The following is a 19,243-nucleotide window of genomic DNA, read 5'->3' as shown; positions in this document are numbered from 1 at the left end:
TGGATTGAAGGACTTTGTTGTTGTTCAAGTTTTTGCCTGACAGGGAAAGGAAGAGGAAGAAGAAGTGAAGAGAAAGAGGTTTACATTGAGATTAGTTTCAGATTTTCCAGAGGTGTTCTTTGTAGTAGTATTTGAACACGGCTATGTTGTACAATATGTCGGTCTGTGTAAGGCAGTAAGCAGGGCTTTTTTTTCCTCTCTTTTCCCTTTTGGCTTTCATGTAAGAAGGTTATCTCATGGAGTAGTACTCATTGGGGGAGGGGGTAGTTAATTTTATAGTAATTGAAGATGTGTTTATTTCGAAACTTGTATATGTCTCACTGATATACACTACTAGAGTATTAATTGTTGATTTTCCTACCATCGAAAGGTGTGATAGGATAGTTAGTACCTTTTAGCTTAGCTACAGGTTTCGTGTTGGAACTTTGCAAATTGAGAACCTCTAGATAAAGAGTTCTTACTACCTTAGTGGGTTTAGTGGGTCTACCTGGCGGGAATTTGAATTAGTCAAGGCTGTGAATTTCAAATACATGTCTACACAAAAATTGTTAAAATTTTGATCTTTTTTCGTTATATCTGAATATTTTCATTGTATTTGTATCCAATATTATCTATTTTTTGGTCATTCGGTTAAAAGTTGTATTGCATATTGGTGTCTATCTAGAAGATCGATGTCACTATAAATTTATGACAACTAGCTTTAGGAAACGTATTATAAACTCCCCGAGTCTTCTTTATTCCCCAATTCTTCCTCTGTAACCCTTACTCTCCTTCAGTTACTCTCCTCCAAGAAATTATTTTTCGGCCATTCAAGAGCTTCCACCGGCCCCCATCTTTTCCAGCCAATTACTACTCCCTCAGCCCTGTTCCTTGAAAAATAACCCCTCCAAAATGCAAGGAAGCAGTTCAATAGCCAGACCTCCTCATTGAGAAACCAAATTACGGTGTAGCTCTCCGCCTCACAGGTGATTAGTGGCTCCTGCTTCGCTCTATGTTGCTGCAATTCGTCATTTAAAAATGCTCCAACAGGTCATCTCAGCATTTTTACATGTCTTTGAATCTGTCTCTTTCTCTTGACTATGTTGCTTGTCGGGTTGGGTTATTTAGTTAAGTCAAAGTGAGCAAAATAAATTACAGTAGGCATACTGCCGAAGATATAGCCATCATTAAAATCTATTGCATACTGCAAGGACAAAATTACAAAAAGAGTGTGGCGCACATACCTTGCGATTGTGCACGTACTCCAAAAATGAAGGAACCTCAGGAAAGCGGTACTGTTCACTGCATTGATTTCGAAGGGATTTTTGAAAGCAAATTATATCCCCATCTGCTAACTGCAAAGCCAGAGGAGTATTGCAGGAAAAAAATTCATTGGTAATAAATCCAGCAGAAGAAACAAGATGAAAAAAACTATTGAAAGTGTAACACCCCGCATCTTGGAACTAAGTTTAAGCTCATATCACTAGAAGTCTAGTGAAAACACTGTAGGTTTGAGCGTTTGCAAAAATGGTTGATAGGCTTATTTCGGGCAGCGATAACTCCTTGATCCATTGCAAATCTGGAAGAACCTCCTTGATGAAAGTTGTAGCCCTATTGAATATCTTTCCAACGGTATATTATGAGGATTAAACGGACATCTGTGCAAAGAGTTATGCCCATTTGAGTGAAGCCTGTTCGCTGGAAAAGTCGTCTGCGTTACGGTGCCGTTACGGACCGTAACTCGTGTTACGGGCCGTAACAGTGAGCCGTAACACAGACGAAATTTCCAGAACCTCACTGGAAATTTCGTTCACGATACGGTCCGTACCTTGTGTTACGGACCGTAACAGTGTACCGTAACACAGGGAGAATTTCCAGAAACTTTCTGGAAATTTTCGACAAGGTACGACGCCACGTTACGGTCCGTCCCTTGTGTTACGGGACCGTAACATGGGCGTGTTTTGGTCCGCAGTTGAGTTTCGGGTCACCTGACTTCGGGAGGCCATAACCCCATCGTAAGTTGAGAATTTGGGAAAACTCAAAGAATGAAAGTTGTAGATAATTGAAATACCTTTCCAACCATAGGTTGTGGGTTCACAGGCGACATCGGGATAGGGAGATATGGACGTTTTAAGACAGAAAGGTCCCAACCCGTTTTCAAGTTGGGTCAACCCATTTTCCCATTGGTATATAAAGAAAATAAAAACCCTAGCAGCCTCCATATTCACAAAATTTCAGATTTTTAGAGAGATAAAGTGAGAGAGAGGAGAGATAGAGAGAGAAAGTAGAGAATCAACCAAGTTTAAGGCCCCGAATCCCGAAGCTCATGAAGGATAATTTGTAGTACAAGTTATGGTCGTCATTTTAAGCTAAAGATCGGACTTGGGGGTGTTGATTTCGTGGTGACTACCCAAAAAGGTAATATTTCTACTCCCTAACCACTTATAGTTGTGAATTGATGAATTCTTGGGAGAATAATAATTGGGTTTGTTGAAGATGATTATATGAATTATGCTAGAATTGTTGGATTGTTGACTTGGGATTGTTGTATCCATATGGTTGATGAAAAATGATGTTAATTACATCTAATGGGATTGTAGAATTAGCTAGAAGTAAAAGGATGGGGATTTGGTGAAGAAAACACCATTAATGAGGGTTATAAAGCTTCAAGCCTATTAAGTGTTTGATAAAATGCTTAGATGAACAAAACATGGATATAGTTGCTAATATAGAATCCCTATGACTTGTATTGCTATAGATTGAAGTTGAAGGGATTGAAAGACATTGTGATACGCTCAAAAGCGGGAGGTTAAGGTATTTAGAACTTCCATCCACATGTGGGAACCTCTACGTTTTCCCCATGATCCGTTTATAAAATCTATGAAGTTCAAATCCTAGGGCATTAAATCCAACATATTGGTAGCCCGTAATTATGTATGTATGTACATGAATTCCGTATCTATGTTCGTTATTGTATTCCTAATCTTCCATTACGGACATTAGGGATCCTAGCTTAATCCATGAATCATGAATTCTTCCTCATGTGTTCTCATTATGTTCATATGAAACTGCATGAGTTATTTTGCAAGTTATAAACATGTTTTCAAGTCAACTACAAATATATGATTATGAACTATTGTATTACTCATGAATCAAGAACATGTTTGCAAGACTATGACAAGTCATCTTATGAAACTATTTTACAAGTTATTTCATGAAACTATGTTTACAAGATTATTTCATGAAACCATGTTTACAAGATTATTTCATGAAACCATGTTTACAAGCTATTTCATGAAACCATGTTTACAAGTTATTTCGTGAAATCATGATTTCAAGACAAGTACAAGTAAATTCACGAAAGTCATGGGCTTCTTGGCCAAATATATTATGTTCATGTTTTTGGGAGTTGCACAAATTACCGAGAAGGCTCAAATAGCCTGAAACTACGGAGCCACCGTAGGACAAGGATCGCTCCGCCCAGATAAGACGATACCTTAATTTTACACTGAATGGATCCATCAGGTACCTTACTACCTCAGGCAAGGTATGAGGGCTCTGCTGGTCCGGCGAGGTACCAGACTCCACGTACCCACGTGGTAAATTACTACCTTATACCCTGGCAAGGTATAGGTGCTCTGCTGGTCCGGCGAGGTACCAGACTCCACGTACCCACGTGGTGATATGATATGATATGATATGTCGGTTTATGAAATGCTCTCCCTACTTATCATGTTTTACTCATGTCATGTATACGTATATGTACTCATGCTCATGTTCATGTCCAAGTTTCCAGTTTCAGTTCTTATCATGTTATTCCATGTCCCCTGTTGTTTCTTCCGGTTGCTTTACATACCAGTACATTCAATGTGCTGACGTCCCCTTTTATTGCCCGGGGGCCTGTATTTCACGATGCAGGTATGGAGTTACAGGACGACGCTTCTGATCATTAGGATTTACTCGTACCAGCTTATCGGGTACATAATTACTGTATTTACTGTATTTCATGAGTCTGACTGGAAAACATAATTACTGGGACAAGGCCCCCAGCATACCTTTACATGCAAAACTAAACAGAGAAATACAATGTTTAAACCCCGAATGAGATGGGGCTCACCGATAAGCTGGTACGAGTAAATCCTAATGATAAGAAGCGTCGTCCTGTAACTCCGTACATGCATCGTGAAATACAGGCCCCCGGGCAATAAAAGGGGACGTCAGCACATTGAATGTACTGGTATGTAAAGCAACCGGAAGAAACAACAGGGGACATGGAATAACATGATAAGAACTGAAACTGGAAACTTGGACATGAACATGAGCATGAGCATGAGTACATATACGTATACATAACATGAGTAAAACATGATAAGTAGGGAGAGCATTTCATAAACCGACATATCATATCATATCATATCACCACGTGGGTACGTGGAGTCTGGTACCTCGCCGGACCAGCAGAGCACCTATACCTTGCCAGGGTATAAGGTAGTAATTTACCACGTGGGTACGTGGAGTCTGGTACCTCGCCGGACCAGCAGAGCCCTCATACCTTGCCTGAGGTAGTAAGGTACCTGATGGATCCATTCAGTGTAAAATTAAGGTATCGTCTTATCTGGGCGGAGCGATCCTTGTCCTACGGTGGCTCCGTAGTTTCAGGCTATCTGAGCCTTCTCGGTAATTTGTGCAACTCCCAAAAACATGAACATAATATATTTGGCTAAGAAGCCCATGACTTTCGTGAATTTACTTGTACTTGTCTTGAAATCATGATTTCACGAAATAACTTGTAAACATGGTTTCATGAAATAGCTTGTAAACATGGTTTCATGAAATAATCTTGTAAACATGGTTTCATGAAATAATCTTGTAAACATAGTTTCATGAAATAACTTGTAAAATAGTTTCATAAGATGACTTGTCATAGTCTTGCAAACATGTTCTTGATTCATGAGTAATACAATAGTTCATAATCATATATTTGTAGTTGACTTGAAAACATGTTTATAACTTGCAAAATAACTCATGCAGTTTCATATGAACATAATGAGAACACATGAGGAAGAATTCATGATTCATGGATTAAGCTAGGATCCCTAATGTCCGTAATGGAAGATTAGGAATACAATAACGAACATAGATACGGAATTCATGTACATACATACATAATTACGGGCTACCAATATGTTGGATTTAATGCCCTAGGATTTGAACTTCATAGATTTTATAAACGGATCATGGGGAAAACGTAGAGGTTCCCACATGTGGATGGAAGTTCTAAATACCTTAACCTCCCGCTTTTGAGCGTATCACAATGTCTTTCAATCCCTTCAACTTCAATCTACAGCAATACAAGTCATAGGGATTCTATATTAGCAACCATATCCATGTTTTGTTCATCTAAGCATTTTATCAAACACTTAATAGGCTTGAAGCTTTATAACCCTCATTAATGGTGTTTTCTTCACCAAATCCCCATCCTTTTACTTCTAGCTAATTCTAAAATCCCATTAGATGTAATTAACATCATTTTTCATCAACCATATGGATACAACAATCCCAAGTCAACAATCCAACAATTCTAGCATAATTCATATAATCATCTTCAACAAACCCAATTATTATTCTCCCAAGAATTCATCAATTCACAACTATAAGTGGTTAGGGAGTAGAAATATTACCTTTTTGGGTAGTCACCACGAAATCAACACCCCCAAGTCCGATCTTTAGCTTAAAATGACGACCATAACTTGTACTACAAATTATCCTTCATGAGCTTCGGGATTCGGGGCCTTAAACTTGGTTGATTCTCTACTTTCTCTCTCTATCTCTCCTCTCTCTCACTTTATCTCTCTAAAAATCTGAAATTTGTGAATATGGAGGCTGCTAGGGTTTTTATTTTCTTTATATACCAATGGGAAAATGGGTTGACCCAACTTGAAAACGGGTTGGGACCTTTCTGTCTTAATACGTCCATATCTCCCTATCCCGATGTCGCCTGTGAACCCACAACCTATGGTTGGAAAGGTATTTCAATTATCTACAACTTTCATTCTTTGAGTTTTCCCAAATTCTCAACTTACGATGGGGTTATGTCCTCCCGAAGTCAGGTGACCCGAAACTCAACTACGGACCAAAACACGCCCATGTTACGGTCCCATAACACAAGGGACGGACCGTAACGTGGCGTCGTACCTTGTCGAAAATTTCCAGAAAGTTTCTGGAAATTCTCCCTGTGTTACGGTACACTGTTACGGTCCGTAACACAAGGTACGGCCCGTAACACAAGGGACGGACCGTATCGTGAACGAAATTTCCAGTGAGGTTCTGGAAATTTCGTCTGTGTTACGGCTCACTGTTACGGCCCGTAACACGAGTTACGGTCCGTAACGGCACCGTAACGCAGACGACTTTTCCAGCGAACAGGCTTCACTCAAATGGGAATAACTCTTTGCACAGATGTCCGTTTAATCCTCATAATATACCGTTGGAAAGAAATTCAATAGGGCTACAACTTTCATCAAGGAGGTTCTTCTAGATTCGCAATGGATCAAGGAGTTATCGCTGCCCGAAATAAGCCTATCAACCATTTTTGCAAACGCTCAAACCTACAGTGTTTTCACTAGACTTCTAGTGATATGAGCTTAAACTTAGTTCCAAGATGAGGGGTGTTACAATATCTCCCCCATGGGATCATTCGTCCTCGAATGATGGATAATGGTTGAGAACATGGCTGGACATGGCTTGGCTGCATGAATATAAGGAAACTTGACATGAAACATGGAGACTGAACTAACATGACATGGTTACATGGAAACGTGAATACTGAGACATGAACATGGGAACTGGATAGCTGACATGAGCGTGGAACATGAGACATAACATGACATGGGGCATGGAAACTGACATGACATAGTTTCATGAAAGCATCAGTGCCTAAACATGGACATGAATAGCGAATACATGAACTTGAGCGTGAAACGTGAGGCTTGAATACAAAAGGGACATTATAACTCTTCTCCAAAATGTCATTAAGCCATCATTATGTCGATACTCGTAATTCTTGGTCGACACACAACATATACCTTGCTTTCCTTAACAACTTTCGTCTCCTACCTCAAATGTCTTTGAAATCTCATTTGGAATCATTAAATATTACTTCTTACTTGTCAACATGTCGTATACGTCATACCCTTCGTGGGTCTATTCACGGTATGCTAACGGAGAAATTTCCTAGGTGTAACATTCTCCCCCTCTGTTGGGACATACGTCCTCAGATGATAACATTCAGGATTCTACAAAAATTTCGCCAGAGTTTCCCCTGTAATATGGCACTACCAACCTATCACAACAGCCCATAATATCATTGCCTCACAGGGCTACATCACAATAGCATTATAAATTGGCCACACACGACCAAAAGAATGAAAAGAAAGCTTACATACCTCAAAATCTTGGTGTTTCATCATAAATCTCTTTTGCGGGCGCAAACAAGTGCGGGTACATGGATTTCATATCCTCCTCGGCTTCCCATGTAGCTTCCTTAACTTTCTGACTCCTCCACAGGACTTTCACTGAGGCTACTTCCTTAGTCCTTAACTTCCGAATCTGACGGTCAAGAATGGCTATGGGGATCTCCTCATACGTCAAACTATCCTTAACTGTTATAGTATCAGTAGGAACAACCAAAGACAGGTCTCCTACACACTTCCTCAATTTGGACACGTGAAACACGGGACATACAGCAGCCAAACCTTGTGACAACTCAAGTTCATAAGATACTAGTCTGACCTTTCGTAGAATTCTGTACGGTCCAATATATCTGGGGCTGAGTTTGCCTTTCTTGCCAAATCTCATGACACCCTTCATGGGTGAGACTTTAAGGAACACCCTGTCACACCCCCTTTTTAACCCGGAGATTAAATTAGGAGTACGACATATTGGAGATTCCTGTTTTTTTTTTTTTTATGTTAAGGAGTCGCCACCTAATTATTTATGGTGAATTAGGACACCTAAAGTTCATTAAAGTTATTTTCTAGAGTTAGCTCTGTTTAAGGTCTGCGAAACTTAAGATTCTAGGTAAGGGTTCAATTAGTCTAAAGGGAAGGTATTAGGCATCCTTTAAGACCCATTAACAATGGTTAACCGACCGGACTTATGCTATTTAATTAAGGCTAAAAATGTAGATGTAATATTTAAATGTTTAAGAAAATATCTTGTAAATACTGCTAAAGTTATAGATAGAGATAGGATGCTATTTAAAGTAAGACTTGTAGAAAATAATTATTTGTATAAAAGAGTTTAGTTAAAAAATAAACTAAAAGAAGCGGGACATATAATGTTTATATGTATTTGGAGAAAATGACTAGCAAATTTAAAAGAGTTATTTAATAAAAGTTTTAAAAGGTTGTTTCAAACAAATATGTATTTCAAGTGTTGGAAAGGAACTAAAATGGAAAAGTTATCCGTTGAAACTAGTTTGCCTTTTATTTCCTAGAATAAGCTAACGTTAGTGTAAAATTTGTGACGTTTTAAAACTTCTAAAATAGTAAGCATAAATTATGATTCTTTAAACCAAATGATATATTCCACGTTGTTTGAAAAGAAAAAAAAAACAATTGTCTTAAATATGGTGAATGTTATAAGCAATTCAACTAAAAAAAGAAACTAAGATTAGGGAGTTAATGGATTTTGGTATAGCTTTCTTTAGAAACTGTGAATTTTGAGAAGTTAAATATATATACTGCTGAACTGAGTCATGGTCAAATGATAAATTTCTATTAGAATACACAGGACAGGTCTCGGTGAACATATTCTCACTTATTAGAGGCGACTAAAATCAGCTTCCAAGATATAATAGCATGCACACTAACACATTTAGAAAGGAGATCTTTTAGATCACGGAAGCTATTCTCCCTATAAACCTAACCACTGTTTATGTAAATCACGTCATCTTTGTGCAAAATAATGTTATCAAATCACCTCTTCGTTGTGCAAATAAACACCTGAATTCTCGGAACGTTGAAAATATTATTAGATATTTCGAACTCTAAACAAAGAACGTTAATTGTCGACTTCCCCTTATCATCTAACCAGTTAGGTTCCAAATCGTTTTAGGCTGTTATATCTAAACATATCAAGCAAGCAGACATAAGCAGAGGGAGTGAAATCATAAAAAAAAAAAAATCCACGCCAGTAAGATCAAAACGAAAAAATGTTGCAACTATCTTTTCCTTCCTCTGGTTGCTTTGGTTCGGAGGTATTTCGACGAAATGAGACAGACGGGGAAAATGGATGCAAGTTTGGGCCTGGCAGCATCATCGAGTCTCAACGAAACTCCTCACGGCTCCGGCAAATCATGAAACAAAAGAAAAGACATTAGAAAAGGGATAACGGCATGCGATAGATGAATGAAGGAAGAGTAGAATATCACATAAAGTATATAAAGTTGTGCATGAACTGATACCAGAATTGTTGTTGTGCAACCAACAGCCAAGTTAGTGGATGATATATTTTTTACCACATGGAAACAACCAGTAGCTGATCCCACATAACAAGGCTGCGACTTTGTTTCCTAAATCAGTTCCTACACTAAACAGTGAACAAACCAACTCCTATCTAATCCCACATAACAAGAACAGAACCATTTTTAAGACAAATACAATCTTGCAACTTTGGAAAAAAAAAAAAAACTCAACAGGGCATAGATTGATCCTTTCCCCAAACAAACTAACTAAGCTAAAACGTTTGACATATTTCTTTATTTGTTCTAGCACAGACAGAATAATATGTTCTTGACACAACTTTCCCATTGAACAAACAAAAAGTTGTGGTTTCGACTTAAAAGAGTAAAACAACATTCATATCCTCTTTAATGAGCATACACAGTTCCAAACAGACACGCGTTAAATAGATCGAATCAAACCAATCCTTCGTTTTAAAATTAGGCATACGATCATTCATGTTCGAATAAAGAGACAGGACTCAAACTACCTAAACACATAAATCACATATTTCTGCTGATAGCGGAAATTCTCGGAGCACGCATTCTTTAACTCAACAGTTTGACGATATGAGTTTGTTCAAACAACACTTACACTAATAAACAAGGTACTGTTTGATCACATCATTAAAAAAAAAGTGTTTTAATCAATGTCTTCCATATCAACATTTAGCCTAATCGTATTTTAACCAAAGATACTGGATTGATATTATAACCCAAATAACGTCGACCGCATAAATTGGGCTACTAGATACGATTTCATATATTATATTTAAACACCATCAATAATCAGCAAAGAGACATTCAAAATTCCACGATGCTTAACACATAAAAATCCGAAGAAAATCCAACAACCTCAAGCACGTAATGGATCATGAACACATCAGGAACTTAGATTCGAACTAAAAGAGAACGCACTGACCTTTTGTTGGTGCAGTGAAATGGGGAGTCGACGGCGTCAAATCTACTCTCGTGTTGACAGATTCGCAACTCGAGTCAAAAATTAAAGAACCTCTGTCGTAGTTAAAATTTTTGCCGAGCAACGACGAAAGTTAATCGAACCGTCAAGAATTCAACACAAAAAGGGTATTTTCTGATTTAAAAGGTTCAAGATCAGATTCAAAAAAGGAAGGAAACTCAAGACTTTGATAGAAAATGCTCATGTATCAGCAATCCGTGTCGTCCTTCAGGGTGTGAGCTTATGGTCTTGTAGGGGGATTTTTTTTTGGGGTTTTTCGATCTTGTTTGTCTAAAGTTGATTCGGCTTTATTGCTCCAAAATCCCCTCCCCTAAACGATTCAACTTCCGCTCCATTTATAGGGTTTTGTTTGTATTAAAGTAAAGATAGGAGCGTATGAGAGAGAGGGAGAGGAGCGGGAACAGAGGCGACAGAAGCGTAGGGGACAGGGGTAAGTGGAACAGGTGTGGGGAGAACGTGAGGAGAGAGATGAAGATGGGGAGAAGAGGGAGGCGGCTGCGAGATGAAGGAGAAAGAAGAGGAGAAAAAGGAATGAGAGGGTTAGGGATTTAGGGTATGTTTTGGTGGTGATGAAGAAAACGAAAATGGGCTGGGTCAGTTTAGTGAAATGTGGGCTGGACGAATTGGAATGATAGTGGGCTCAATTGGTCCGGAAATTTAGGGGTAATGGGCTGGTCGTTTGAATTAAATGTGGGATGATACAATGTGGGTTGAGTATTAAAATGTGGATTGTTTATTTGGCTGAAATTCCTCCTCTATATTAATCATTTTTTGGGCTTCTAATTTAATAACTAGTACAACATATACTACATAAAGACAATTAATAATTAATATGTAGAAAAATAAAGATTTTACAAAGTGTTGTCTTGTAATTAATTTAACGATTCCGAACCGGAAAAAATGAAATGCTGACGAACATTTAAAATTTATGATAAAGTAATGCTCGTAATGTTGAAAATACAAGTAGCGCAAATAATAGTAGTGAAAATAAAGTATTTAGCTCGTCAGTAAATTAGAAGCCCGAGTGAATAAAATTAAATAAAGGAGGGACAAAATTGAGTGTCAACACACCCAATCATCTACTGAAAATTTTAAGTCCCTTCGCCTCACATCTGTGTAAGACTTCTGGTGACCCTGAGCCATTTTCAAACACTCCTGTATTAACTTAACTTTCTCTATAACCTGGTAACCCAAATCTGATCTTAACAACTCTGCTTCACCAACTTCGAATCAACCAATTGGTGATCTACACCTTTGCTTAAAAGGGTTTCCAACAGTGTTATCCTAATACTAGCATGGTAGTTATTTTTGTAAGTAAACTCAATAAGAGGCAGGTGGTCATCCCAATTACCATTGAAATCAAGGACACATGGTTACTGAACTGAATGAATACATGACTACTAAACTGCTGAGATACTAAATTGAATGTCTATTGAACTGACTGAAGACTGGCTGACTGAATACTGAGCTAACTGAATACTGGGCTGGCATGAATACGTGAGTACTGGACTGATACCTGAGTACTAAGCTGACATAAATATCTGAGTATTGAACTAACATGAATATCATAACATGAGATCTGAATAGCGTATCTGTTTGACCATTTGTCTGAAGATGAAAAGTTGTGCTAAGGTTCACCTCCGTACCCAAATCCTTTCTGAAAGGATTTTCGGAAATTCGCTGTGAACTGAGCACCAAAATCTGAAATAATGGACACTAGGGTCCCATACAATCCGGAAATTTCATTAACATATGACTTGGCATAATCTTCTTGTTCAATTTGTGGTCTTAACTGGCAAGAAGTGCGCTGACTTCGTAAGTCTGTCCACAATCACCGAAATTAAATCATACCTCCTAGCTGAACGAGGTGGACCTGATACAAAGCCCATATTGATCATTTCCCATTTCCAGACAGGAATATCAACATTCTGAGTCAAGCCACCAGGCCTCTGGTGTTCGGCTTTCACCTGCTGACAATTCGGGCACTTAGCTACAAAATCTGCCACATCCTTCTTCATATCGTTCCACCAGTAAATCTTCTTGATATCATGATACACCTTAGTGGAGCCTGGGTAAATGGAATACCTGGAATTGTGAGCTTCTGACATAATTCGCTCTCTGAGTCCATCAACATCTGGAACGCATAATCTGCCTCGATATCTCAAGGTACCATTATCTCTCTCCTGTTCAAAAGCTAAGGCTTTCTATTCGTGAATCCTCTCTTTCATCCGCAGCAAGTAGGAATCACTAAACTGCTTCTCTCTAACTTCAATCACTAAGCAGGAATGCCATGTTCTGGGCAATAACTCCACCTACTTTGGAGTCTGAAAGTCAAATTCCTAGCTTGGATAAGCAGTGAACTTCTTTCACCTTAGTTCTTTTGTCTGCCTAAATCATGAGTTGTACTTAGCATACTTGATTTTTTTTTTCTGAGATACTTCCTAAAATACTCATAGTACGGTGGTGCGCTAAGTCTTCCACGAGCACCTTAAAGATTAGAGTCTTGTGCAATGGCACTACCCGTATGACACATAACTGGGCATGATCTTATAGCTTTTCTGTGATCGCCTAATCGATAGTAATTGAACTTGACAATATTCGTTCGACGATCATTCTACTCAATTCGGATTTACTCTAAGATGAGGCATATTCCTTATGGAGACTATCTCATTATGCCAACTTAACTGAACTGAGGTTCTTCATGTCTCATACTAACCATTCAGGTCTTCAATTATCTCACTGGACTTACTAGCGATTTATGCATCTCCCCCTTAGACCAAGGCTAACATCTTATACTTATAAATTCTTCTCTTCTGATGGGAATGCAATTAACATTCCTTATCTTCTGTAATTTCTTTGTACTCTACAACACTGACGATTTTTTTTGACTCATATCTGAGCAATTCCTCATGGGGAAAAACTAAATTTACTTACATGAACAGGTTGCTACCGTATTCGTAACTGGCATACTCCATCTTAACGACCTAACTCTGCTCACACTGTAAATATTAGGACAACCCCTTTTTGACAACTTTTAAAGGCTATCCTTCTGTAGTTTGCTCTTTTACGGCTTAGCTGATTTCTTCTTCCACTAATCACTCTACTCTGAACTTAACTTAAGCCCTTGGTTTCTAACACACATTCAGATGTATCCGAACTGCCACCCACTCAAGGTGTTCATCTGAATAGGAAATCAAATTATATTTCTCAACGTCAGCCGTACTCGTAACTTAGTCAAATCTTATCATTACTGTTGACATGGATTTTCCAGACATATTACGAACTTATACCTTATTCTCCTTCTATTTCTAGGAAAAATTTGGCAGAGTTTCCTCTGTATTTCTTACTATCCCAAAACCTGCACGCAGGAAATACCAACAATGCCTCACAAGGCCAACATATATACATATATCATATCATATCGTAGCCACACAGGGCTCCCAATTTCGACAACAGTATAAAAATGATAAACTTACCTCATATGTCCAACTCAAACTGTACCTGTTACACTTTCCTGTTTATTTTCCCTTTCAATCTTTAACTGCAGATGGAGTGGGTCCTGATGACTTCCGGTAGAAAACTGTCTACCACCACTCCCTTGGATCCTCCATGATTTACCTTTTTTCTGTTGACTAAGCTCCTTTTCTAATTTCTCTGATATCCTCTCCCTGTTGTATTCCATTCTCCTTTCTCAAGGACATCATTATCATTCAACATACCATTCATTCCACTACACCCCTTCTCGGGAAACTTACATTGTATTCCACTTTCAATAGCACTTGAAGTCTCATTCGTTACCAGTAAGTACTGCACAATTGTACCCCCTATGGGTAAACATCCTTACTTGGACCTTGAATTTTCTATTCATCTCCTACGCATTTGAAACTTACGTAATTCGAGAGGAAGAGAAGTTTCTTATTGCTCTAAACTTCATGGCACGATCAAGAGTAGAAAGAAATGAGACAATCCTGAATGTCTTGGTGGACAACTATTTATATGTGTGGCGCGCACACACATATAAAAGTGACCCCACTGGACACGGTTTCATAGACTCCCTAAGACACTTGAACCTAGGCTCTGATACCAAGCTTTGTCACAAGGTTTGGCTGCTGTATGTCCCGTGTTTCACGTGTCCAAATTGAGGAAGTGTGTAGGAGACCTGTCTTTGGTTGTTCCTACTGATACTATAACAGTTAAGGATAGTTTGACGTATGAGGAGATCCCCATAGCCATTCTTGACCGTCAGATTCGCAAGTTGAGGAGTAAGGAAGTAGCCTCAGTGAAAGTCCTGTGGAGGAGTCAGAAAGTTAAGGAAGCTTCATGGGAAGCCGAGGAGGATATGAAATCCATGTACCCGCACTTGTTTGCGCCCGCAGAAGAGATTTATGATGAAACACCAAGATTTTGAGGTATGTAAGCTTTCTTTTCATTCTTTTGGTCGTGTGTGGCCAATTTATAATACTATTGTGATGTAGCCCTGTGAGGCAATGATATTATGGGCTGTTGTGATAGGTTGGTAGTGCCATATTACAGGGGAAACTCTGGCGAAATTTTTGTAGAATCCTGAATGTTATCATCTGAGGACGTATGTCCCAACAGAGGGGGAGAATGTTACACCTAGGAAATTTCTCCGTTAGCATACCGCGAATAGACCCACGAAGGGTATGACGTATACGACATGTTGACAAGTAAGAAGTAATATTTAATGATTCCAAATGAGATTTCAAAGACATTTGAGGTAGGAGACGAAAGTTGTTAAGGAAAGCAAGGTATATGTTATGTGTCGGGCAAGAATTACGAGTATCGACATAATGATGGCTTAATGACATTTTGGAGAAGAGTTATAATGTCACTTTTGTATTCAAGCCTCACGTTTCACGCTCAAGTTCATGTATTCGCTATTCATGTCCATGTTTAGGCACTGATGCTATCATGAAACTATGTCATGTCAGTTTCCATGCCCCATGTCATGTTATGTCTCATGTTCCACGCACATGTCAGCTATCCAGTTCCCATGTTCATGTCTCAGTATTCACGTTTCCATGTAACCATGTCATGTTAGTTCAGTCTCCATGTTTCATGTCAGGTTTCCTTATGTTCATGCAGCCAAGCCATGTCCAGCCATGTTCTCAACCATTATCCATCATTCGAGGACGAATGATCCCAAGGGGGAGATATTGTAACACCCCGCATCTTGGAACTAATTTTAAGCTCATATCACTAGAAGTCTAGTGAAAACACTGTAGGTTTGAGCGTTTGCAAAAATGGTTGATAGGCTTATTTCGGGCAGCGATAACTCCTTGATCCATTGCGAATCTGGAAGAACCTCCTTGATGAAAGTTGTAGCCCAATTGAATAGCTTTCCAACGGTATATTATGAGCATTAAACGGACATCTGTGCAAAGAGTTATGCCCATTTGAGTGAAGCCTGTTCGCTGGAAAAGTCGTCTGCGTTACGGTGCCGTTACGGACCGTAACTCGTGTTACGAGCCGTAACAGTGAGCCGTAACACAGACGAAATTTCCAGAACCTCACTGGAAATTTCGTTCACGATACGGTCCGTCCCTTGTGTTACGGGCCGTACCTTGTGTTACGAATCGTAATAGTGTACCGTAACACAGGGAGAATTTCCAGAAACTTTCTGGAAATTTTTGACAAGGTACGACGCCACGTTACGATCCGTCCCTTGTGTTACGGGACCGTAAGATGAGCGTGTTTTGGTCCGCAGTTGAGTTTCGGGTCACCTGACTTCGGGAGGCCATAACCCCATCGTAAGTTGAGAATTTGGGAAAACTCAAAGAATGAAAGTTGTAGATAATTGAAATGCCTTTCCAACCATAGGTTGTGGGTTCACAGGCGACATCAGGATAGGGAGGTATGGACGTTTTAAGACAGAAAGGTCCCAACCCATTTTCAAGTTGGGTCAACCCATTTTCCCATTGGTATATAAAGAAAATAAAAACCCTAGCAGCCTCCATATTCACAAATTTCAGATTTTTAGAGAGATAAAGTGAGAGAGAGGAGAGATAGAGAGAGAAAGTAGAGAATCAACCAAGTTTAAGGCCCCGAATCCCGAAGCTCATGAAGGATAATTTGTAGTACAAGTTGTGGTCGTCATTTTAAGCTAAAGATCGGACTTGGGGGTGTTGATTTCGTGGTGACTACCCAAAAAGGTAATATTTCTACTCCCTAACCACTTATAGTTGTGAATTGATGAATTCTTAGGAGAATAATAATTGGGTTTGTTGAAGATGATTATATGAATTATGCTAGAATTGTTGGATTGTTGACTTGGGATTGTTGTATCCATATGGTTGATGAAAAATGATGTTAATTACATCTAATGGGATTGTAGAATTAGCTAGAAGTAAAAGGATGGGGATTTGGTGAAGAAAACACCATTAATGAGGGTTATAAAGCTTCAAGCCTATTAAGTGTTTAATAAAATGCTTAGATGAACAAAACATGGATATGGTTGCTAATATAGAATCCCTATGACTTGTATTGCTATAGATTGAAGTTGAAGGGATTGAAAGACATTGTGATACGCTCAAAAGCGGGAGGTTAAGGTATTTAGAATTTCCATCCACATGTGGGAACCTCTACGTTTTCCCCATGATCCGTTTATAAAATCTATGAAGTTCAAATCCTAGGGCATTAAATCCAACATATTGGTAGCCCGTAATTATGTATGTATGTACATGAATTCCGTATCTATGTTCATTATTGTATTCCTAATCTTCCATTACGGACATTAGGGATCCTAGCTTAATCCATGAATCATGAATTCCTCCTCATGTGTTCTCATTATGTTCATATGAAACTGCATGAGTTATTTTGCAAGTTATAAACATGTTTTCAAGTCAACTACAAATATATGATTATGAACTATTGTATTACTCATGAATCAAGAACATGTTTGCAAGACTATGACAAGTCATCTTATGAAACTATTTTACAAGTTATTTCATGAAACTATGTTTACAAGATTATTTCATGAAACCATGTTTACAAGATATAGGTGCTCTGCTGGTCCGGCGAGGTACCCACGTGGTAAATTACTAGACTCCACGTACCCACGTGGTAAATTACTACCTTATACCCTGGCAAGGTATAGGTGCTCTGCTGGTCCGGCGAGGTACCAGACTCCACGTACCCACGTGGTGATATGATATGATATGATATGTCGGTTTATGAAATGCTCTCCCTACTTATCATGTTTTACTCATGTCATGTATACGTATATGTACTCATGCTCATGCTCATGTTCATGTCCAAGTTTCCAGTTTCAGTTCTTATCATGTTATTCCATGTCCCCTATTGTTTCTTCCGGTTGCTTTACATACCAGTACATTCAATGTGCTGACGTCCCCTTTTATTGCCCGGGGGCCTGTATTTCACGATGCAGGTACGGAGTTACAGGACAACACTTCTGATCATTAGGATTTACTCGTACCAGCTTATCGGTGAGCCCCATCTCATTCGGGGTTTAAACATTGTATTTCTCTGTTTAGTTTTGCATGTAAAGGTATGCTGGGGGCCTTGTCCCAGTAATTATGTTTTCCAGTCAGACTCATGATAGAGGTTTCATAGACTAGACCAGTCAGTTATGTTATGTCAGACATTTGGAGTCGTATAGCCATTTTGGCTCACTCATGTTTTAAACAAGTACTTTATTAAGTATTATGAATTATTACGTTTTACAAAGGCTCATCATGCATTCACGTTATATTCCGCTTATGTTATGCATCATGATGATTTAGCAAGTCATGTGGTTCGCTCACATGTAGTCAGGCACCGAGTGCCGTGTTACGTCCAGGCCATGGTTCGGGGCGTGACAGAAAGAAATTGGGAACACCAGGAAATGCATAAAAAACCCAAAGTGTCAACTGGCAATTGATTGCAATTTGCACGTACCTCGCAGTCACGAAAACTCAACATACTGTAAATTTTATCACACTTCACACTGGGTTCAAATTTTATTTCCTGTGAATAACAAAACCTGAAAAATCACATATCATATGTTAAGAGTTAAAGAAACTGCTAGCAATAGAAAAAGAAAACTAACCACAAACAGTTCAATTTCGTCATCAGGCGAAAAGCCAGCAAACTCTTTTAGCTTCGATAATATCTCCAGCAGCTTGCCACTTCCTTTTACAGATAGCCGTCCAACATACCTGGAAAAAAAAAAACTAAACTAAACAGGGAAAGACCAAAAACCGTCATCCACATCATGGCTTCTAATATATGCGGCCCCAAGAAGTTGGACTTTAACAGAACTTTACGTTTCAAATACATTAAATATTGAATTAGCCCTATTAATATGACGACCTCATCAAGTCCAAGGTTTTGGACCAAGTTTCGTCTTTCTTGCCCCTTTTTTGGTCTAAACTCATACTAACTACAGTGTCATATTTTCTCCATGATGTCTGGTTTAGACCTCTAGATAGTGTAAAAGTACAAAGCACCTTTCCATGTTTTTGTGTTTTCTCAAAATAAATGACATCCCCAATTCAAACAAGAAAATGACTACTTTACTGAAAGTATCCCAGCTATTGAGTAGCAAGATGTAATACCTTATATTCTCTTTTAGAGGGTCATAAAGTTTGAAAAAAAGAAGGATTTCTTCCTTGTCCTTATCTGGTGGAGCAAAAGGTCGCAAATCCTGCAAAAAGGCACAAATAAAATAAAACTCGAAATTAAAACATGTAGAATAAAGCCTCACAGATAAACATACAACATGTTAATCACCAAAAAGGAAGACAATTAAGCAAGTGATACAT

The 19,243-nt window shown here is 38.7% G+C and overlaps 1 protein-coding gene across 4 annotated transcripts in view; it reads right to left on the bottom strand.

Annotated features, from left to right (window-relative positions):
• The window catches only part of LOC132640125 (ubiquitin C-terminal hydrolase 12-like), a 45,492-nt gene that overhangs the window by 14,597 nt on the left and 11,652 nt on the right, over positions 1-19,243 (bottom strand). For 3 of the 4 annotated variants that reach the window (XM_060356572.1, XM_060356571.1, XM_060356570.1), the window contains exons 14-17: positions 19,037-19,125; positions 18,529-18,637; positions 18,378-18,446; positions 1,224-1,334 (exon numbers count right to left, since the gene is read on the bottom strand). The exons of the other annotated variant lie outside the window; for it this stretch is intronic. In XM_060356572.1, coding sequence (XP_060212555.1) covers positions 1,224-1,334; positions 18,378-18,446; positions 18,529-18,637; positions 19,037-19,125 — 378 coding nt within the window. The remainder of the gene's footprint in view (positions 1-1,223; positions 1,335-18,377; positions 18,447-18,528; positions 18,638-19,036; positions 19,126-19,243) is intronic. 4 annotated transcript variants of the gene reach the window in all.

This window comes from Lycium barbarum, chromosome 5 (assembly GCF_019175385.1).
Source record: "Lycium barbarum isolate Lr01 chromosome 5, ASM1917538v2, whole genome shotgun sequence".
NCBI classification, from domain to species: domain Eukaryota; kingdom Viridiplantae; phylum Streptophyta; class Magnoliopsida; order Solanales; family Solanaceae; genus Lycium; species Lycium barbarum.
Note: the sequence above shows the minus strand (reverse complement) of the source record. Positions and strands in the feature narration are given on the sequence as shown.